Source organism: Zymoseptoria tritici, chromosome 6 (assembly GCF_000219625.1).
Source record: "Zymoseptoria tritici IPO323 chromosome 6, whole genome shotgun sequence".
Classification (NCBI taxonomy): Eukaryota; Fungi; Ascomycota; class Dothideomycetes; order Mycosphaerellales; family Mycosphaerellaceae; genus Zymoseptoria; species Zymoseptoria tritici.
Window position 1 is genome coordinate 1,977,304 of NC_018213.1, and position 21,361 is coordinate 1,998,664.

General features: G+C 53.6%; 10 protein-coding genes across 10 annotated transcripts; 7 read left to right on the forward strand and 3 right to left on the reverse strand.

Annotated features, from left to right (window-relative positions):
- Window positions 1–137: 137 nt before the first annotated feature.
- Window positions 138–1,287, reverse strand: MYCGRDRAFT_109970 (proteasome core particle subunit beta 5; the record flags this gene model as incomplete). The annotated part of the gene is made up of 2 exons (XM_003851699.1): window positions 138–796; window positions 859–1,287. The coding sequence occupies 2 exons, from the start codon at window positions 1,204–1,206 to the stop codon at window positions 299–301; spliced, it is 846 nt and encodes a 281-aa protein (XP_003851747.1).
- On the forward strand, window positions 1,239–2,823 carry CSK1 (serine/threonine protein kinase, CMGC family; the record flags this gene model as incomplete). Its single annotated transcript, XM_003851544.1, has 4 exons — window positions 1,239–1,360; window positions 1,595–1,697; window positions 1,820–2,737; window positions 2,791–2,823. The coding sequence occupies 4 exons, from the start codon at window positions 1,239–1,241 to the stop codon at window positions 2,821–2,823; spliced, it is 1,176 nt and encodes a 391-aa protein (XP_003851592.1).
- A 473-nt stretch (window positions 2,824–3,296) lies between these two features.
- On the forward strand, window positions 3,297–4,194 carry MYCGRDRAFT_104956 (uncharacterized protein; the record flags this gene model as incomplete). Its single annotated transcript, XM_003851545.1, has 2 exons — window positions 3,297–3,606; window positions 3,664–4,194. 2 exons carry the CDS (start codon window positions 3,314–3,316, stop codon window positions 4,058–4,060), a joined length of 690 nt encoding a protein of 229 aa, XP_003851593.1.
- A 1,033-nt stretch (window positions 4,195–5,227) lies between these two features.
- On the forward strand, window positions 5,228–10,321 carry MYCGRDRAFT_44007 (putative ABC transporter; the record flags this gene model as incomplete). The annotated part of the gene is made up of 15 exons (XM_003851546.1): window positions 5,228–5,372; window positions 5,475–6,011; window positions 6,071–6,577; window positions 6,632–6,865; window positions 7,013–7,162; window positions 7,295–7,707; window positions 7,771–7,933; window positions 7,990–8,322; window positions 8,380–8,494; window positions 8,548–8,619; window positions 8,672–8,743; window positions 8,773–8,837; window positions 8,891–9,515; window positions 9,577–9,663; window positions 9,724–10,321. The coding sequence occupies 15 exons, from the start codon at window positions 5,228–5,230 to the stop codon at window positions 10,319–10,321; spliced, it is 4,116 nt and encodes a 1,371-aa protein (XP_003851594.1).
- Window positions 10,322–12,001: 1,680 nt separating this feature from the next.
- Window positions 12,002–12,412, forward strand: MYCGRDRAFT_94064 (uncharacterized protein; the record flags this gene model as incomplete). Its single annotated transcript, XM_003851547.1, has 1 exon — window positions 12,002–12,412. One exon carries the CDS (start codon window positions 12,002–12,004, stop codon window positions 12,410–12,412), a length of 411 nt encoding a protein of 136 aa, XP_003851595.1.
- A 1,076-nt stretch (window positions 12,413–13,488) lies between these two features.
- Window positions 13,489–14,130, forward strand: MYCGRDRAFT_94065 (uncharacterized protein; the record flags this gene model as incomplete). Its single annotated transcript, XM_003851548.1, has 1 exon — window positions 13,489–14,130. One exon carries the CDS (start codon window positions 13,489–13,491, stop codon window positions 14,128–14,130), a length of 642 nt encoding a protein of 213 aa, XP_003851596.1.
- Window positions 14,131–14,743: 613 nt separating this feature from the next.
- Window positions 14,744–15,770, reverse strand: MYCGRDRAFT_73424 (uncharacterized protein; the record flags this gene model as incomplete). The annotated part of the gene is made up of 2 exons (XM_003851698.1): window positions 14,744–15,608; window positions 15,691–15,770. Coding segments are annotated over 2 exons (867 nt in total).
- A 315-nt stretch (window positions 15,771–16,085) lies between these two features.
- COQ1 (COQ1 probable hexaprenyl diphosphate synthase) lies at window positions 16,086–17,537 on the reverse strand (the record flags this gene model as incomplete). Its single annotated transcript, XM_003851697.1, has 2 exons — window positions 16,086–16,247; window positions 16,301–17,537. The coding sequence occupies 2 exons, from the start codon at window positions 17,498–17,500 to the stop codon at window positions 16,086–16,088; spliced, it is 1,362 nt and encodes a 453-aa protein (XP_003851745.1).
- Window positions 17,538–17,751: 214 nt separating this feature from the next.
- Window positions 17,752–18,581, forward strand: MYCGRDRAFT_43297 (uncharacterized protein; the record flags this gene model as incomplete). The annotated part of the gene is made up of 2 exons (XM_003851549.1): window positions 17,752–18,018; window positions 18,075–18,581. 2 exons carry the CDS (start codon window positions 17,752–17,754, stop codon window positions 18,579–18,581), a joined length of 774 nt encoding a protein of 257 aa, XP_003851597.1.
- Window positions 18,582–18,711: 130 nt separating this feature from the next.
- Window positions 18,712–21,189, forward strand: MYCGRDRAFT_86617 (uncharacterized protein; the record flags this gene model as incomplete). The annotated part of the gene is made up of 1 exon (XM_003851550.1): window positions 18,712–21,189. One exon carries the CDS (start codon window positions 18,712–18,714, stop codon window positions 21,187–21,189), a length of 2,478 nt encoding a protein of 825 aa, XP_003851598.1.
- Between the last annotated feature and the right edge of the window lie 172 nt (window positions 21,190–21,361).

Here is a 21,361-nt window from a genome sequence, read left to right on the forward strand (position 1 = left end):
ATGTCCTTCGACCACTGATGTCCTGTGACCGGAGGCGAGGTCCTTGGGAGCTTGTTGGAGTCAACTGTACAGTTGTGATGATACCTACGCTCCGTCATGATGAAGCACAAACAGCTTGGATGTGCACATTGGCCAGCTGAGACCTTCGATTCAGGTCCTGTGATGGAGTCATTCTGCCGAAGCTACTTTACAAACCCTCCGTGGAGCATGAGAACAGTTACGCACCCACTTCGCTTTGGCCTCGCTTCACTGCTTCGCTCGCCGACGATAAACTCACAGCATCTGTCCGCGCGTCCGTCTAATCCAAGTTCGCCGTGACGTTCGAAAATTCGCCCTTCTCCAGCTTCGTCTTCCAGAAGATCGGGTTGGTGTCGCTGAATCCGTGCTTGACCCATCCATCCTCCTTCACGTGGTATAGGTTGATGAAACCTCCCGAGTACGCGTCTCTGTGCGTAGCCGCCAGGATACTTCGTCGACCCAACTCCAACGCCGCATCGTCCTCCAAATCGTAGCTGTACTCCGCGTCGAGCACGCCGTACGCGAATGTCTGACCGGACCCAACACAGAACAAGTTGCCCGCCAACCGTGTGCCGTCGCTGTCGATGTAGTAGAGCGCTGGTCCCTCTGATGGTGTCACGCCCGCGCACATGGTGCCCATGCTGAGGCCCATGCCCTTGTAGCTGTAGACGAGGTTGGCGAGGATTTTGGATGCGGCGGCGACGGAAATGCGGCGCTTGTGGCGGAGTTCGTGGAGACGACATTGCATACCGAGGTATGCGAGCCAGTATTGGCAATCCTGTGATGGGTAGATGTTAGATGTGATGCCCTGCGTTTGTATGTTTGAGATGTCCCACTTACAGCTGCTCCTCCGGCCATGGTACCCAACAGACAGCTGTTGATCTCGATGACCTTCTTCACCGTCTGACTTGCAATCCAGTTTCCTGCTGTTGCTCGAGAATCTGTGGCGACGATGATGCCGCCCTTGAAGCGGAAGGCGAGTGTGGTGGTTCCGTGGGCGATCTTGATAGGGCAATTTGGGTTCGAGGCATCATCGGTCATTGCGCGCAGCCATGATTGCGATGAGGCGATTGGAGGGAGGGCGAACTTCAGGGAGAGTGGCGGTGCGAGGTCGGTGTTGATCTGTTCGGTGTCGTCCAGGTCCTCGGTGTGTGATGGTTGGCTGTATTGAGCCACGAGGGTGTCCATGGTTGAGGAGGTGTGGCGATGTTGTCGAGGTGATGGAGTGGAAGGTACAGGGTGGACGAGAGGATGGAATTCGTGTCGGAAGTTGTGTTGATGTTGATGTCGAGATAGATGATGAAGTCAAGCTTGGAGCTCTGAAGGCAGGAGCAGCTGTCGCGTTCGACAGGAGCGAGGTCCGAGTGGCCCGTGCTTTTTGCTTGGACGACTGACTTCCTTCTTGACCATTCACAACCGTCGAGCCAACGATCACAATACCGAGATATGCAACATGACGGACGACTGGCAGAAGCATCTGAGTTTCTCGGATCGTTTGGCTGAAATCTCGAAAATGCAAGTGAGTGTCCAAACAATGTGTGAAGCAGTTAATGAGTGTTTACTAATGACATTCAAGTGCCTCCGCCTACAAGACTGCTCATCCTGACTGCACATCTGCAGAAGCCTCGAAACATGCAAAAGCCGAAGAGGAGTCGGCGAGGAGACATGCACTGAATGCCGTACGTTCACCACAATCCCTACTCCAGCATGTATTGACGAGCGGCAGGACGAGTACAGAGAGATATGCGCAAAGACGGTTCAGTTACTGCTCAGCTCAATAACAGTACCACCTCCCACACAGGACCCTCATGCCGATGAGCACATCTTCCCCAATCTCCCGACTTCCGGAGCCCACATCGGACGGTTCGCCAACGCCGAACACATCAACGATGGAATCTTCTCTGAGATATTTCGGGCCGAGGACCAAGAGGCTGATCCGCCCAAAGTGGTGGCCTTGAAGATTACGACGCCTTCGATGTTGACGCCTCCTCATGATTCTGTTCGAGAGGCTCGAATATTGTCGTCCATCAAGTGTGCACAGGTTGTGCCTCTGCTGGAGACATTCCGACAGCAAGATGGTCGCTTCATCCTGGTCTTCCCGTACTTCAAGCATGACTTGAACGTGCTTCTCCACGAACGCCGACTGCCACCAACATCCCGTCGGACGGTCCTACGTGACATATTATCAGGACTGGCCTATCTGCATGGCCAAAGCATCATTCATCGGGACATCAAGCCCTCCAACATCCTTCTGTCGAGTCCCTCAGGGCCTGCGTTGATCGCTGATTTCGGTATTGCCTGGTCGCCATCCGATCCGTCTTCCGAGCCCGACGGCACAAAGATCCTCGACGTTGGAACCACTTGCTACCGGCCACCAGAACTCCTCTTCGGCCATTCTGGCTACACCACGAAGCTAGATATGTGGGCGGTGGGCTGTGTCGCTGCTCAGATCGTCTGTCTGAATGGCCGAACACTCTTTGATGCTGGTGATCTGGGTAGCGAGTTGGCCTTGATTAAAAGCATCTTCCAGAGTCTCGGCACTCCTGATAGGGATGTTTGGCCAGAAGCAAGGTCAATGCCTGATTGGGGCAAAATGAACTTTACGACATATCCAGCCAAGGCATGGTCGGAGCTATTACCGGACGCTGACCAGGACGGAAGAGATCTGGTGGAAAGTCTCGTGAAATTTGAGAGCAGTTGGCGACTCAGTGCCGAAGATGTGAGTTATTACAACGTGAACACGCGGCCGCGAGCTGCACTAACTGTGTCCAGGCCTTGAAGCATCCATACTTGCAGCATGCATGAGTTCAGTAGACCGAGGACACCTAACCGTCGAGGCATAGCATCGACATAATGACATGACTCACAAAGAAGTCCCTCGTTGGCTCGGACGTGCCGGATATCTTGAGAGATAAAGGCTTCACCTATCAATCGCGTAGAAGCGTGAAGCAACGCCACTGAGAAGTCGTAAGAAGCGTATAGATCAGATAGTGAACCAAATATGACAGCAACTGGTGAGCTCATGTCGGTATTCCGCGAGAGTATCACATGGTGACCGGACAAGATATGCATTCGCATGTTCACAAAGCATGAGGTGTGGTAGTCGTGAAAAGGAGTTGTCGGGCAGTCGGAGGTTGGTTTCAGGCTTGGCTGTAGGTAAGGTACTTTTTGGTGGAGAGGTATTTCTAAAACGTCAACGCTGATTCGCGGATCGAACCGTCACCCCGTCAGCTTTTGAACTTCCGCGACATCACTCTTGCTCACCACCGCCACCACTCAAAACAATCCCTCCAGCATGTCGTCGCCACGAGTATTGACGGCGCTGGCGCGGTCGCGGCCGACTGCATCACGATTGACCGCCACCGCTGGTCGCTACTCCGCCCCGGCCTTCTCTACGAGCGCGCAGGCGCAACGACCAACGTTGGGTGGCCAGACCGAAGGCCCAGCACCAGAGAACTTCCGAATGACGCCTCCGCCGCGATGGAATCAGCCAAAGGACAGCCTCATGGATCACGCTGGCAAATACTTCCTCCTCGGCGAAATGGCGAGGGGTATGTATGTGCTCCTTGAACAATTCTTCCGCCCACCGTAAGTCAAGACACGCCACTTAAACAAATGGACATTCACCTGACTTTATATTCCCAGATACACCATCTACTATCCGTTCGAAAAGGGCCCGATCTCACCCCGCTTCCGTGGCGAACACGCCCTACGCCGCTACCCGACCGGAGAAGAGCGCTGCATCGCCTGCAAGCTCTGTGAAGCCATCTGCCCCGCGCAAGCCATCACGATCGAAGCTGAAGAGCGAGAAGACGGCAGCCGAAGGACAACACGGTACGACATTGACATGACCAAGTGCATTTACTGCGGCTTCTGCCAGGAGTCATGCCCTGTGGATGCTATTGTAGAGGGACCAAATGCCGAGTACGCGACGGAGACGAGGGAAGAGCTGTTGTATAACAAGGAGAAGTTGCTATCGAATGGAGACAAGTGGGAGCCGGAACTGGCGGCGGTGGCGAGAGCGGATGCGCCGTACAGATAAAGAGGAGTGTAGGGTGGCGACTGCGGCTGCTTGAGCTACAGCGCTTTTTTTATGTCGACAATGCTACAAAATATGTACATACCACTGAGCTGGTGTCGAGGTCGATGACTTCGTAAGACAATTTGCGTGGAAAAGCCTTGCTTCGAAGGTCAACAACAATTGACCGACTTGTTCTAGCTGTCCGGATCTGAGCTGCACAGTGGGCCTCCCACATCGACTTAGCGATCGGGCAGGTCTGTGGTGGGAACTATGGCCTCGCGTCAGAAACTGTTCAATCCTATCAGGTAATCAACACGACGACCTACGGTGAGTCGGCATCTTTGCCTCTCGCCATACTGAGCCGTCCTTGATGCGAACATGGAGGGTGATGAAAAGGCGAAGCTCTTTGCGGAGCAGAATACGCTAATTTAGAAGCGTGAAGTCTGAATGCTCCTTTGGTGCCTTGGAGTGCCTTGGAACAAACAAGCGGCCATCTCATGCGATGTCCTTATCGTCCCGTGAGGTTCCCCGTGTTAGCGAGATCCCGCCCCTTCTGGATTGATTTACGCCTATCGCGATGCAATGCGAAGGGACATTACAGAACAGTGGTAAGACCAGAGGCGCGTTGAGTAGATGGATTTTCCGACAGCTCTCCCTAATCTGTCGCATGATGATGGTGGGGTGGCAGCCTCGTGAGGCAGGTGACAAAGGCGCGGCCAAGGTAGAACCCTCCTAGCTCCCGTCTCTTGATAACTTGTGCCAACAACATTCTCCATCAAATCGATGGCGACAATTACCACCGATCGGCAACTGAACGTTTGGAAACACTTCTTGCAGTGACAGAGCATTCAAAGGTGCAAGGTGTTCGCCGAGCGCCTGTGCTTCCCCGTGCAGTATACGACTGTTCCGCCAGAGCCCGCCCGCCAACAGGAACTGAGACTTGTTGACCACGGGTCCACGACCACACGACGGCTTGCTTGCCTTTTGCAAGTCGGACCGACGATCCGCAGACGAGGACTACGAAGGGATGACCAGGGCCCTCGATAAGTCGGTTGATTGACGAGATACTTTGCTCACAGTGAGGCTCTGCCGGATCCTTTCCCTACTTCGTCTACCTACTTTAGATTATGCGCGGACAACGAAGCTCTCGCAGTCTTCTACTGACCTCGTCACCAGCAGAGTATCAACATGAATAGCAGCGCAGACAACCTCTTCGGCCCTCAGCTTCCTGGATCCTACGACTTCACAATCGTCTTCGAACAGAGCATCCTGTCTCTGCTGCCATCATGCATCTTTCAGCTCGCGGCAGTAGTGCGAGTGCTTCGCCTCTGGCGTCGACAGACGCATCCACGATCGAGACTGTACACGGCAGCGTCGACATCAAAGTTGGTAGGTGTCCATGCATTCCTGTCCGGAAATTTTCCTCCCATCTAAGCTGATAAACCAGTAGGTACTTGTCACGGTACACTTCTGCGTCCAGGTCGCATTTCTGGTCCTGTGGTCGCTCCCTCCACATGGAAAGCACATACTTCTCTCCCTCTGGCCACAATCGGCGTGCTTGAAGCCGTGGCGATAGCGGTGGTTTCCGGATTCGAACATTTCAAGTCGAAGACGCCTTCATTGCTGTTGAATGGGTTCCTGCTCCTGTCGCTCGTGCTGGGCATTCCTGTAGCCAGGATTTATTGGCTCAGACCAGGATTTCAGATAATTGCAGCTGCTTACACAGTCTTGCTTGCGATCAAGGCGCTTCTCCTCATCGTAGAAGAGCTCCCGAAACGACACGCAGCTGCAGGCGACCATCCGGGCGTGGAGTCGAATTCGGGGATCCTCAGCAGAAGTGCATTCTGGTGGCTCAATCCGCTGCTGCTGAAAGGTGCAAGGTCGATTCTTTCAGTTGATACAATCAGCAGCATTGGGCCCAAGTTCTCTTCTCAGAGACTGAAGAATAAATTGGAGCACTACTGGAATCTTTGTAAGTACAACTTTGCCGCCTAGACGCATTCGTTTCCCTTGTTTGACCTGAGATCGCAGATGATCGAAAGGACGAATACGCTCTGCTTAAGTGCACATTTCTGGCGTACAAGGGGCAATTCGTAGCCGGAGTACCGGCTCGCATATGCTCAAGTGCATTTAACTTCGCACAACCATTCCTCATTCACTCCCTCGTAGACTTCGTTGGCCAGCCTTCAGATCAAAGGTCCAGGAGCGCCGCGAATGGTCTAATTGCTGCGACAATCCTTGTCTATCTGGGTCTGGCAATATCCAACGGCTGCTACCGCCACATGACCTATCAATTATTGACCATGTGTCGCGGCGGGCTCGCTCCACTCATTTTCGGCAAGATGCTCAGGCTTCAATCGAGCAAAATCGAAAGTGCTGCACCAGTGACTCTGATGAGCACAGACATCGAAGGCATTATGCTCTCAGGGAACGCCGTACATGATGCCTGGGCCTGCCTGTACGAGCTTCCATTGGCAATGTATATTTTGCACAGATACGCTGGCCACACTAGCCTGCTCATACTCGTCCCGACCGTTGGTACGATAAGCTGTAAGGTGAGAAACTTGAGACCGACTTGCTGACGACCGCTAGTCTCTTCACTTATTTCATTCAAGATATCGCCGGCCATGGGACCCGCCAGATCCAGATGGAGCGAGGCCATACAAAAGCGGATCGCTGCAGCATCCGGCATTTTAAGTCACATAAAGAGCATCAAGATCACGGGTTCTTGTCAGCTGTTCCACGACCATTTACAGAATCTGAAGCGGAGTGAGCTCAAGTTGTCGCTCGCTTGGCGGCGAATCTGGATTGGAGTGAACATTTTAGGTGACTCGAATGCGCTTTGAACTTACAGATGAAGAGCCTGTCACTGACCGATCGTAGCTACGCTTGCCGAAGATCTCACGCCTGTCTTGGTTATGCTCGCCACTATCCTTTGGTCCAAAGCAGGGCAAGATCTTACCTTCGCGGAAGCATTTACAATCCTTGCCGTCATTAATCTCACGATCACACCGCTCAATCATATGCTCACATTGCCATCCCAGATCGCCAGCGTAATGGGTTGCTTTCGCCGTCTGCAAAGCTTCCTCCGCCTCGAAGAAGACCATTCGATGTCGGAGCATCGTCTTCGCCGGCCATTGCTTAAGCCACATAACGCGACAGATAGTCGTGTTCAGGGCTTCGAAATGCAAATACCGACCTTTTGCGATGACCGGCCCTGCCTGGGAATGACCGATCAGGAATACAGTCCTCCAGGAAGCAATATCGCGATCGCCTTAGAGCACGCCAGCTTCTCGGGCAGCGACGGTCGCATCGTTCTAGAAGATTGCAACCTCCTTTTCGAAAGAGGGAGTCTTTCCATGATCGTTGGCCCGACAGGATCTGGAAAGTCGTCCTTGCTGAAAGCTATCGCAGGCGACATGACGAATACTTCAGGGCAGGTCATGGTCGATTGCAGAGCTATAGCGCTCTGTGAACAAGAGCCTTGGCTACAGAATGTTTCCATCCGGGACAATATCATTGGCAAGTCGGCACCAGACGAAGCCTGGCTGGACGTTGTGCTACAAGCGTGCGCCCTCAAAGCCGACATCGCGGCTTTATCCAATCATCAATTCACCATCGCTGGATCGGGGGGCATTGCGCTCAGTGGTGGGCAGAAGAAGCGAGTGGTATGTTCGACGCATCCCGCACGCGGCCAATAATGGTATGGATTGACACTTTACACTTTCTAGGCTCTCGCGCGTGCGGTGTACTCGCGTTGTCCTCTACTTCTCTTGGACGACATCTTAAGTGGTCTCGACAGGACGACCACCGATGAGATTCTTGAGGCTCTTCTGGGTCCATCTGGTCTGTTGCGGCATACCGGGATCACGATTGTCATGGCCACATCGAGCGGTAGGAATGAGGTCGCTGCCATGATTCAGTCCAAGCACTAATGCGCTTCCGAGTAGTCGAGCATCTTGAGTTCGCAGACCGCATTACCGTTCTCCATGAAGGACATGTCAGCAAAGGTCAAGTGACTTTGGACCGTATTGACCCTGCAACACAGCGTACAATACCACACGAGACGGCTCGCAAAGCTGCCTCAAGCGGCGGCTACGGTCAGCATGCATCGCAGTCTTCCGAAGCACGACCTATCATGATCAGGGACAACAACACAGACTTCAAGAGACAAGCAGGTGCGGCTGAGTACTGGAAGGTCTATCTCCGGTCCGTTGGCGCATTTGGTGCGGGTGCCCTGCTCATCATCACTTCACTGCATACCGTGTTTGCAAAATTGCCTCGTAATCATACTACCCTTTCCACGAGAATATCGTTACTTTACTGACTTCACGTTTCAGAGATATGGCTCCTTTCATGGACAAAAGAAGGGACTCGCAATCACGATGGTTATCACATAACCGTATACATAGCACTGGCCTTTGCTTCGTCTGCCACTTTCACCGCCGACCTCATGTGAGCCATCCAAATCGATGTCCGGCTAGGGAAAGTCCGCTGATCGTCTCTAGTTACTTTCTGCTGATTACTGTTCCACGATCTTCGAAGAATCTGCACGGCCTTCTGGTGACCTCCGTGCTCAGGTCAGCAGACATACATGATGCATGAGCCAGAAAAGTGCTCACACGGCTCTAGAGCTCCCCTTTCTTTCCACACCTCGACAGATTCCGGCACCATTCTCAATCGGCAAGTGCATGATCAATCGATGTGAAGAGAGCTCACTGACAATATGACAGGTTCAGCCAAGATATGACACTTGTTGATAATGCACTACCAATGGCTGCGCTGATGGCAATAGTTTGTAAGTTGACACAATCGCACATGATACAAGGTCAATGGCCTAATCGGATCAAGTCGCTTTCCGTGCGTTAGCAGAAGTGGTCATCGTTGCATCAGGCGCATCTTTCGCCGCAATCGCTATCATACCGAGTGTTGCTGCCTTGTACTTTGTGCAAAAGTATTACCTTCGAACGTCCCGACAAATGCGCCTTCTGGATCTGGAAACGAAATCGCCACTGTACACTTTGTTCAAGGAAACACTGGCGGGACTGGCCACCATTCGTGCCCTTGGCTGGGATACTGCCTTCGTGCAAGACTGCGAGCATCGATTGGACGAATCACAGAAACCGTTCTACATGATGTTCTGCATACAGCGATGGCTCCAGGTGGTGCTCGATCTTTTCACTGCTGGTGTCGCTTTGGTACTTGTCTCTCTGGCAGTGAATACTTCCGATGCAACATCCAAGGTTGCCATAGGTTTGGCCTTGGTCAATCTGATCGGGCTAAGTCAGACGCTGGTCTTGGTCATTGATCAGTGGACGCGGTTGGAGACTACGCTCGGGGCGGTCGCAAGACTCGACTCTTTCATCAAGGATTCTCCCGACGAGGATCGATCCGGTGAGCCACGTGGGTCCGGCTTACCAGACGACTGGCCGAGTCGAGGTGAGCTCGAGTTCGAAAATGTTACGGCTTCTTATGGGTAGGCAAGAAAACAGCGTATACCGTGGCTTCAATAGTTCTACATGCTGACGCCAACGCAGAGAACACGCCGCCGGTAACGCCATTCGCAATATTTGTCTCCGAGTGCAAAGCGGCCAGAAACTTGGCATCTGTGGCAGATCTGGAAGGTTTGTGCCCCGGAAAGCAGCGTTCATTGTCAAGCAAATTTGTACTAAGCTTTCTGGCAGTGGCAAGTCATCCATCGTTCTCGCAATTGCACAGATGATCCAGCTCAATACCGGACACATTCGACTCGATGGCATTGACCTCGCAACAATAGATCTGCAAGAGCTCCGCTCACGTCTGATAATTGTACCTCAAGATCCTCTTGTCTTCTCGGGCACCATCCGACAAAACCTCGTCCCATACGACAGGCAGGCGCCATCGGACGACCGCATCGTTGAAGTCCTTCGCAAAACCCTCCTCTGGCCAGTAATCTCGTCCAAAGGCGGCCTCGATGCGGTCATGGACGACGGCTTCTCAACTGGACATCTGCAACTACTCGGTCTAGCTCGCGCATTACTCGCACCTGGATCGATTATCATTCTGGACGAAGCAACTAGCAGCGTTGATCAAAAGACGGACGAGCAAGTGCGAGCTCTGATATGCGATGAATTGATCGGTCGAACGGTGATAGAGGTTGCACATAAATTAGAAGTCATCGGTGGTTATGACATGGTCATTGTGGTCGACCAAGGAAAGGTCATTGAGTTGGGAAACCCCCGCGAGCTGCTAATCAAAGATGACCCAAGTGCCTTTGCGGCTTTGTGGAGGCAGGCTTGTTGAATTGTTGACTGGGTTCGAGGGGTGACAGCAAGCAAGCGATACTGCCTGAAAGACGACAACTATCGCCTTAGTCTGCTCAATCCAGTCTCGATACAACGGGCGTCAAATTCGCTCGAACCGTGTTCATCGATGTGCTGCAAGTCATACCATGTCGGTTGCTTCTTATCGGAGGTGTGTCGTCAATTCGAATGCGGCGTGGCCAGCGAGCTGGAACACGCTTGACGCTTCCTGGGCGAGACTTATCGCCGTCGATTTTGCTTGCACCGATCACGCTATACGGACGGATGCTGTTTCCGGCAGTTCAATGTGCACAGGTTGCTGTGATGGGAAATGAAGCTTGATGTGAAAAAATGGGTCGCCGAGATAGGAGCCTCCCGACCGCTCGCAACAGAGGTAATCTCATGGGACCAGACGCAATGTTTGGCGTGTGATCGCACCCTGGAGAAGTTGCCGGTATCCCCCAAGCGATGCAGACCCCTGGACATATCGGCCCCTGCTCAGGTATGTACGGCAATAATGTGCTGTTCAGTAGCGCTGTCCTGCATGCAGTCCACACTGCTCTCCGACGAAGCTCCGTGATCCTTTCACTACGCTGCCACCATTCGAGACAAGGGTCCCCTCTCGCAGCGGTGCCTGCAGTTGTCGAGACCTGCATATCCTATATCACGGCGCTAGCAACTCGCTATCCATGTCTGCATCTTGTGCCGCATACTTTTGGCGCTGTAAAAGAATTTTGTGATCGAAAATTGCCGGGATCTTGATCATGCACGATTGGCTCATACTGGCGAAGCATGACCGTAGTCAAAAAATCGATGCCCATACTGTGTCAATGAATGCTACGGAGGAGGACCTGTTCATCTGGTTCCATATCGTCTTAGGCGGTAAATGTGAAGCTCAAGCGTACCGCATTCAAGTCGTTAGGAAACCAAAGCCCCTGCCCGCGGACCAGCTATGTTGCAAAAGTATGACGGAACCGAAGGACCAACTCACTGCTTGATCACGCCTTGCTCATGCCATCGTGGTCGCGGCACTTGAACGGTCCTGGCGATCTAGCTCATCTCGTCTCCGACACGGGACCATTTCGTTCCTTCAGCCGACGTGATTCTGTTACTGCATTTCGGGGGCCAATATCCGCCGGGGCACCCGGTATCCACAATGTACACCAATAACTAGCGCTCGGTTGTCAATCTGGGGTAAGGAGAAACAAGGCGGAAGGCCAGCAAAGATAAGGCATTTGGCGTGCAACATGACCAGGGGTCTGATGCTTCATGTGACATCGAGCCAGCGTCCTAGCGCGGGGCCAGTGAAGTAGCGGAGCCTAGCATGCAACGACTCTGTGTCATTTTGAGGACATATACCCGCGAGGCATGACTCGGTCTCGACCTTGTGTCTCACCGACGGTCGTCGAGTGAGATGCACACTACAGCATCGAAGACGTGCGGCATGCAGCGTCGTCGGACCAAAACACCATCAGGATCGTTAGGCTGTTGATACTTGCAGTGTCCACCGGTCTTGCATGGACGGTCCGAAAGCTCCACTGGCCAGACTATCAGATGGTCTCTTCTTGCTGTCGAGGCATACTTATACAAGCGAAGCCTTCGGCTCCATTTGGAATGTTGGATTGCTCACTCAAATCCTTTCTGCAATCCATTATCGCACACCTTTGCTTCCACCTTCACCATGCGCGACGAGAAGACCGAAGTCCAGTTCTCGTTACTGTCCGGTGAGGAGGACGAATGCCTTACCGAGAGACCGCACAAGCGTTCTCTAAGATTCTACCTTTGGGGGATCGTGCCTGCTGTGATCATTTACACTCTCGCGGTAGTGGCTATAACTTCCAGCGCTTTCGATGCCAGCTGCGCTGGTGGACCTCGCATTGTGCCCAATATTCTTCAAGACTCCATACGATATCAGCCACAGACCTGGCAGGACCACGACATGATCACTCATCCCTACTTCGGTCACCCGACCGCTGACTTGGACCGTCGATGGAAGGACCTTCTGAAATGTGAGCTGCCGAGCTCGGCCCATTGCGAGCGAGCCCGCGGTGGGGAGGGCTCGAAGCGAGGTGGACTGAGGTTCAGAGATTAAAGAGTCTCCGGTACTTGGTAGCTCCGCATAATCTCTTCGTGCCGGCCCAGAGAGTGCACTCGTGACAGGTCTGCAGGAGCTCTGCTGGCGCTCTCTCGCGGTGGCAGCAACGCATCTGGTCCTCTAGGCCTCTCGACCGCTACGCTGGCCGCGATACAAAGTTACTCGTCGTAGCGGCGCGCAGATTTGAGGCAGATTTGCAATCCGGGCTTGCGCGGCTTGAGGGAGCCGATGATGGATAAAAGATGTATTCATCTGGTCGGCCAAATCAAAACATGCGCATTGCATGGCAGAATAGCGATACGAACTTCCTTCCTAATGCGGTAAGCGAGCCTTAATTCTGACATCCTGATGGCAAGTTCCATCACGCTGGCACGATGGTTCGGCGGGTCCCTCGGCGGCACAGCGACATTGGAAACGATCTCGGTATGCTAGAGCACTGTCTCACTTTGCGCAGTACGACCGTAGAGCCATGTATCCGCCTGGCGAGCTCAATTGCCACGAGCTACAGCTTTCAACCGGCACAAGTGCGAGTCCGGCGACAGCTGGCGCCCGTGCCAGATGCGCTTCTGAGCTTCATTCGACCATGCGAGCGCTTCGATTGCTGGATCCGCTTTGCCGTACTTGCGCTTGGTCCTGATGCAGACCGGAGGAAGTGCCCCATGGCGGTGTCGTCGGGCTCCGCTGTCACCGCGTGATCAATAGAGCAGAGACATGCACAGTCCATAGGCTCGCAACGACCGGTCTAGCTCGCATGATCTGGTCGGAGTCTGTGCAACTAGATGAGTATGCGTCAGTCAGATGCGCCGAAGTGGGATGGGGTAGTCCGCCCTGATAGGATTGTGGAGCAATACTGTTGTCGTCTGGTCTAGGGCGAGCTTGTGACTCTCGATGTCACCCAAGCTGTCTGGCCACGGCCTGCGGAGCTGTGTGACTGTGTGGCTGTGAGCATATATACTGCTCGAAGCCTTCGATTTTGAGCAGGTGCAACAACTCTCGCAAGTCAAACATCCCTCAGAAGTCCCTCATCAGCACCGAATCTTTCATCTCGTTATTCCGGGCCCTTGTCAACGATCATGCCTTCAATCTCGACAGTCCTGCTTGTCCAGCTGCTTGCTGCAAACGCCATCTTGGCAGCACCATTGAATGGTAAGGCAACCCTCTTCCAACCCAGGGCACCAGTGGTGACAATGCAAGCAGGAGCGAATACTTACCTTCATGCTGGCCCAGACTACGTCAACTACGCCGAGAAGAGGGACACTGCCGTCGAGGACGCAGCTGACTACCTCAACTACGCCGAGAAGAGAGAAGACGCTGCTGCCGACTATCTCAACTATGCCGAGAAGAGAGACGCCGTGGCAAAGGACGAAGCCGCCGATTACATCAACTACGGCGAAAAGAGGGATGCCGTGGCCAAGGATGAAGCCGCCGACTACCTGAACTACGCCGAGAAGAGGGACGACGCCGCCGCGGACTACCTCAACTACGCCGAGAAGAGAGAAGACGATGCTGCCGACTATCTCAACTATGCCGAGAAGAGGGACGCCGTGGCAAAGGACGAAGCCGCCGATTACATCAACTACGGCGAAAAGAGGGATGCCGTGGCCAAGGATGAAGCCGCCGACTACCTCAACTACGCCGAGAAGAGGGACGCCGTGGCCAAAGATAATGTCATGGCCAAAGAAGAGGCTGCGGACTACCTCAACTACGCCGAGTAGAAGAGGCGCGCCTGCTGGAAGAGGTCGGCGGTCATAAAGTAGGCCGTGCAGAGGCGGGCACTCGCCATCGTCCGGACGGTGAAGAGGACCTGAGAGCCTGCTCCTTGAAAGCGCTTCGATTTATGGGCGATGGTGTGGAGGAAGCGGACCACTAGCGTTCCGGTTATGACAAGCATATCGACTGCTGCCGACGTGAGTGATCCTTCGTAAACGCAAATGCAATGTCTGTTGCAAACGTCCTCTCGTCAGAGCTCTCGCAGTACCGCCACATTCCTTGTCTTAGCCCTACTCCCCGATCGAGGTGTCCTCCTTCCCGTTGGCTGCGGCCTGGCGTAGATGACTCCGATTCCGTTTCATGTTTTGGCCGTTTCCAACTCCAGTTGTATCGGCGAAGCTTGCGGGCGTCCAGTGCAGGACGAAAGCTCTGCGGTCCACGCGCATCTGGACATACCAGTTCGCCAAGATCGGTCGGTTCGGGATTCAACATGAAATCCTCTTTGCAATGCGATTGGCAGAAAGCGGTTATGTTTATCCACTGTTCTTCGCAACGCCAATGCATTTTAACAAACGCTTTCACAGACCTCGTACGGCTCACTAACCTCCAGCCTCTTGCTCACTGTACACCTCCACTTCCCGACCGCGTCCTGACCATCGCAATCGTGGCCGCTCCCCAGTCCCCCCCACCTCTAACACCCGGTGGCGTAGGCGGTCTCCTCCTTTCCCCACTTGGACTCCAGGCTTGTTTGCTCATCACATCATCCTCCGCGGTACCACCACTACCTTCGTCGTCCATAACCAACCTCACTGCCCCAGCTCTAATGCCCACCTTTCCACTCTCCCTCTGCTCCGCCTCAATCATCTTCCTCCTCTCATACTCCGCTACCAGATTCCGGAAATACACCTCCGCCGCCACGGTCTGACTGTACGCCACGGGCATCCAGTCGTAAAAGTTCCTCGCCGTGGGATCTGCGCCCGCATCTAGCAATAATCGCAGAGCTTTCAGCCCGCCGGAGGCCGAAGCGTGGTGTAATGGCGTGTTGCCTTCGTTATCCCTACTCTCCATGTCTGCGTAGTATATCCCGTTGCCGGAGAGGAGCGTTGGTATCAAACCGGTAGACGCAGTGTTTTGTGTTGCCAATGCGAGGGCGTCGAGGCCATCTTTGTTTCGGTAATGTATCGACCGCGGGAAACGCACGGCGAGGAAAGTAGCAGTTTCGACGTGCCCGGCTTGAGCGGCGAGCATGAGAGGGGTGTTGTGATCTGCATTGCGGCTGATCTCGTCGCCGTCGTGTCCAGCGTCGATGAGCAGGGTGGCTATGGTTGTGAAGCCATGCGAGGCAGCTAGGTGCAGGGAGGTGTTGGCTTTCGAGCTGAAGTCGGGATTGGAAAGGAGACGTGGATGAGAGCGAAGGAGACGAGAGACGAGGGAGGCATCGTTGAGGTGGATTGCGCGGCGGAGGCGGATGGACGGTTCGATCCTGTTGGTAGTGGTGTCAGTGATGTGGGAGGTGAAGGGGCTGCCGGGTTTTTGTGAGTGAGTGCGAGAAGTGAAGAACATACATTTTGTTGATCTCATTGTTGATGACGAGGGATTATGCTTGAGTCCTGCTCGAAGCTGATGTTGCGTCACAGCATGTTGGTAGGCGAAGGAGAGAGAGTGAGGTTAAAGACGGGAGTTGAAGTTCAAGTCGAAGCTTGTGAGGTGTGAGGGGAGCTCAAACAACTTCGCTTGGGGTCCGATTTCAAAGAGCCACAAGGCTTCACGCCGACGTCGTTCTAATCTGTACACAAAAGTGCTCTCTAGTAGCACAGTCTATGTTCATGTAGATATACAAGATCGTCTGCGATCGTTCGTCTTGGATGTAGGACGCTGTTCCGAACGCTGCCCGGCCTTCGAGGCAGCTCTATCAATGCCGACAAATGCATGTTGGCCTCATACATCTCTATTAGACATCTCACTTCCTCCTCGCCATGACCTTGGTACACATGTCCATGAGCCCAACCTTCGCCTCGCTTTCGGGGAAGCCTGCAATCGCGCGTGCAGCTCGATCGACATAGTCTTGTGCCAGAGCTCGTGTCTGCTCAATTGCGTCGCTTTCAAGCACTATTTTGCGAGCCTGGAAAAGTCAGCAAAAGTCTCCCATCGCATCGACTCCGCAACTTTACTCACCCTTGCGACGTCGCCCTCCTCCGCAAACTTCCTCCCAACCAGAGTTCCCAGCTCCTGATTATCTTTCCACGCGAACAGCAACGGCGCGGTAGCCAGACCAAGCTCTAGATCAGCACCAGCCGGCTTTCCCAACTCCTGTCCGCTCACGGTGTAGTCCAGCATATCATCCACCAATTGGAACGCGAGTCCAAGGTTCTTTCCGTACTGGTATGCTGCCTCTACCACCTCTTTTGGATGCTCTCCTAACAACGCCGCTGCTCGGCAAGACTTGCTGATCAAGCTGGCGGACTTGAGGTATGTCTTTTGTAGGTAATAGCTTATTGTGTCCTCACTCCATGTTGGGTGCTTCTCGTCAAGAGCCGTGTTTTTCAATTGCATGAACTCGCCCTCGACCAGATTTGCAATGACTGTCGCGAGCAGCTCCGTCACTTCCGGGTCGCGTAGCCGTGCCATCGCTACTGATGCTCTCCCGAGCAGGAAGTCCCCAGCCAAAACCGCCATCTTGTTGCCAAATGCGACATTCGCCGAAGGATTGCCTCGCCGTGCTAATGAGGTGTCGATAACATCGTCGTGAAGGAGGGAAGCGGTGTGGATGAGTTCGGTTATTTCTGCCAGTCGTCGTTGTGTTGGTAGGACACCGCTTTCGATCGCAGCTGCGTCAGCCTCGACGGTATCTGCTGTCACCAGTGGTGATGAAGGATTCGCGTCGTTGAGGACGGATGCCGAAGCGAAGGGTGTATTTGTGGCATCGGGAGAGGCAGGTCGTGGTGCTCGTGGGAGGAGGGCCGTTGCTTGCGATATGAGTAACACTAGCATTGGCCGGACATATTTCCCTTCGCATTGTGTGTAGTACTTCGCAACAGTGTCCAGCATGGGATGTCCGGATCCCAATAATTGTTGTATGTTGCCCGTCATGAACTTCATCTCTTTCGCTACACTCCTCAACGGATCAATGCCCATGGGTCCTGAAGGTGGCGGGCCATTGAACATCTGCTTCGCTGCCGACACCGCTGCTGCAACACCAGCGTTACTCCGTCGCGTACTATCATGATACTCTTTCCGTCGGTCATTATGGAATGTGCGGTTGGAGATGGGTAGGAGGCATTGCGGACATCGTAATCGTGGTCGGAATGCGGATGTGGCTAAGGTCTCGACTTTCCCAACCAAAGCACGCGAGTGCTGTAATTTTGGTGCAGGCATATATTCGTCTCCAATGCGGACTGCGGTCGGCGGATCAGATGTGTCAGGGGTGTTGTCCGATCGCAAGCAGAAGGTCGTCCAGTAAAGAATGTCGGGATGCGGGTCTTCACGGAAGACAGTCCGAGTGCTGTCAAGTAAATTCTTGAGCTGTACATGACGCTAAGATTCAGCCCTATAGCTCCTGTCCTTTTAGCCAGGTACCAACCACTTCATGTGAATCTCCTTGCACTTCAAGCAGATTGCGAGACGGCATGGTACTGCTCACGACCACGGCGACTGCGAAGAGAGCCATCGAGGAGTACTGTCGGGTCAACGTAGAGCTCAGGGAGGAAAGCAGGAAGAATCTTACAAACATCGAAACAGGCTCCCATATCGAGCATCAACAACTGGTTGACATCTCGCGATATCTGGTTAAACACTGCGCCGATCCATCGGGAATCGCAACGGAATGGCGACTTGAGACGTTGTTGAAGAGCGCGTCAGTCTACCAGCCGCCTCCGCCACCAAAGCCAGAGCCTGTAAGTTCAATGCCTTTCTTGCAGCAGCATCCATACTGACGGAAGAAACAACCAAGACCGCTCAGTACAAGGCTCTCATGCAGCGTCTGCGCGAACAAGACGAACAACGACAATACGAGCGCATGACCAACCCACTCGCGCCAGAGACATTCGGAGAACACTTTCCCAACGCCACCACATCTTTCGGACATGGCATGACTTCAGAGCCTCACGAAGTAGACGAAGTGACCTACGCCGACGTGAATCGACAGATGATACTGATCATCAACGTCCTAGTCTCCATCATTTGCACCAGCGTTGCGGTGTGGATGGCAGCTCGCAGGTGGAGTGTGCCACAGCGACTTGCGTTGTCCTTTTCGAGCAGTACGCTGGTGGCTGTTGCTGAAGTGGCCATTTACATGGGCTATATCCGACGGATCCAGGAGTCGAAGACCAAGGAGAAGAAGTTGATTGAGAAGAAGGAAATCGTTGACACCTGGGTCATTGACGCGAAGGCCACTACTACGGGACAGCAAGCCAAACCGAACGACTCGACCCGGAGCAGGAAGGGAAAACACAGGTGAATCCCGGAATCTCGATATTTCGACTAATGTTTGAAGGACAACGCGAACCCAAACTTTGTCGTCAGTCCAAAGAGATTGCACTCCTTTCGGGCGAGAAGCAAGCTCTGTTGCGCGAGGGCGGTAATAGAGGATGGCGCGAAAGGATTTCCACCATCCATTCACGCCCTATGACATCCAGCAGCAATTCATGGAAGCAGTCTACAAGTGCATCGAAGAAAGCAAAGTCGGCATCTTCGAATCTCCCACTGGAACTGGCAAATCGCTCAGTCTGATATGCGGAGCTCTGACTTGGTTGCGAGAGAACAAGCGGAAGACGTACGGCGAAGCGATTGCGACCGTCGACATTGATGATGAGGAGCCGGAGTGGATGAGACGACATGCCGTCGATGCTCGAGTAGCTGAGATAAGACGTATGCGAGATGACTTTGAGGCAAGGCTAGAGAGGGTGCGGCAGCGCGAGAGGAAAATCAAGGAGCGCGCAAATGGAGGTACTGAGCCCGCTTTCAAACGGCGAAAGCAGGATCATGAGAAACAAGACGACTCAGACGAGGCCCAATTCGTGCTTGACGATTATGACAGTGATGACGAAAGAAAGTCTTCTGATCAGACGGAATTCTCGTCTGCAACCACGACTCTCATGACGAAGCTGGGCCTGCTCAACCGCAAAGACGATGGAGGTATTGCAGATGAGGAGCCGGATGAGATGAAAATCTTCTTCTGCTCGAGAACGCATTCTCAACTCTCGCAATTTGTAGGCGAGCTGAAGCGTGTCGGGCTTCCACCTGGCTTTCCGCCCGCAGATCTCAAAAATTCCGGCACGGTTGAGCCAACGGAAGAGCTCAAACATCTGACTCTGGGCTCTCGCAAGAACCTTTGCATCAACGAGAAAGTGAACAAGCTCACCAGCCAGACCGCCATCAACGAGAAGTGTATCGAGTTGCAACAGTCAACCACTCCAACAGACAAGAAGTGCGGCTTCCTTCCCAACAAGGACAGCGAAGATGTCGTCCTGGAGTTCCGAGACCATGCTTTGGCCAAAATTCGAGACATTGAGGATCTTGCGACCCTCGGGAGCAAGTTGCAGATCTGCCCATACTACGCCTCCAGACCTGGCATTGGGCACGCGGAGATGGTCACCTTGCCTTATCCGCTGCTACTTCAGAAGGCTGCAAGAGAAGCCCTCGGTATCAACCTCAAAGGCCATGTAGTCATAATTGACGAAGCTCACAACTTGATGAGTGCTGTGGAAGGCATCTATTCTGTGCAGATTTCGGATGCGCAGCTCAACCGAGCGAGAGACTCGTTGATGGTGTACCTCCAGAAATTCCGCAATCGGCTGAAAGGGAGCAACAGGTCGTATGTGACGCAAGTAGTCAGAGTCATCGACTCACTGCTTCAATTCACCAGATCGGTTCAGGACGAGAAGACTCCTGGTAGCGTCGTGGCCGCGAGTGCGCTGTTAGCCGGCAAATCCGTCGACCAGATCAACCTTTCGAAACTGATACGGTACATCAATGAGAGCAAGCTCGCACGCAAAGTCGAAGGGTACTCCGTCTACAAATCACAGTTCGAAGCTGGCGACTGCAGCACACCCCAGCAGGTCGAAAAGGCAGACGTGCCGACACTCACACATGTGCAGAACTTCCTCCTGGCATTAATGAATCCATCTCGAGAAGGTCGCTTCCTCTGGTCGAAAGAAGACAAGAACATTACCATCCGTTACCTGCTGCTCGATCCGTCCGAGCATTTTCGAGAGGTCGTTGAAAGCGCACGAGCGGTCATTCTTGCTGGCGGCACCATGTCGCCGATGGAAGAGTACAAGCAACAGCTCTTCCCATACCTGGACTCCATTACCACTTTCTCTTGTGGGCACTTGATTCCGCCGAGCAGTCTCTACGTCCGCGCTATCACCTCTGATATTGATGGTCGCGTCGACTTCACCTTCAAGTCCAGGACTGATGCCACCGCTCTCCGTCTCGGCCGAGCTTTAGCAGAAATCGCAAAAAAGGTCAAGGGCGGCATGATCGTCTTCTTTCCCAGCTACAGCTACCTCGAATCTACTCTCGCATTCTGGAAAACCCAACCAATATTCTCCCAATTCGAAGCCATCAAACCCGTCTTCTGCGACGAACGTTCCGGCGCCGCAGAAACTACCTTCAGAACCTACAGCGAAGCCATCGCTGGATCTTCCACTCGCGGCGCGATTCTTCTTTCCGTCATTGGCGGTAAGCTCTCCGAAGGAATCAACTTCGCCGACGATCTCGGTCGGTGCGTTGTCGTCGTTGGACTACCCTATCCGAACCTGGAAACTCCAGAGTGGAAGTCCAAGATGCAGTATCTTGAAGAACAGGCTGGTACAAGAGGGGAGGCAAAGAGAACAGCGAGTCGAGAATACGCGGAGAATGTGTGTATGAGGAGTGTCAATCAGGCCATTGGCAGGGTTATACGGCATAAGGATGATTGGGCGAGCATTCTGCTTTTTGATGCGAGGTATGCGGATGACAGGATTCGGAGCAAGTTGCCGGGCTGGATCAGGAGTAGTGTGGATGAAAAGACTGATGGGAGGGTCGAGGGCGTTGTCGCTGGATTGGAGGCCTTCTTCACGTAGAGCCTGCCCATTTTCAGAGAAACATGCTGGCTCCAAACAGAACAATGCCAAGATCTTTACGTGCAGTCGCGTGCCACGCTAGCTGCAAGCGGTTGCTCGCCGCGGAGGTGGTCGTGAGTGAATATGCCGACGACCTCGAACCGCGCATTACGATCAATGAACATGCATGTGG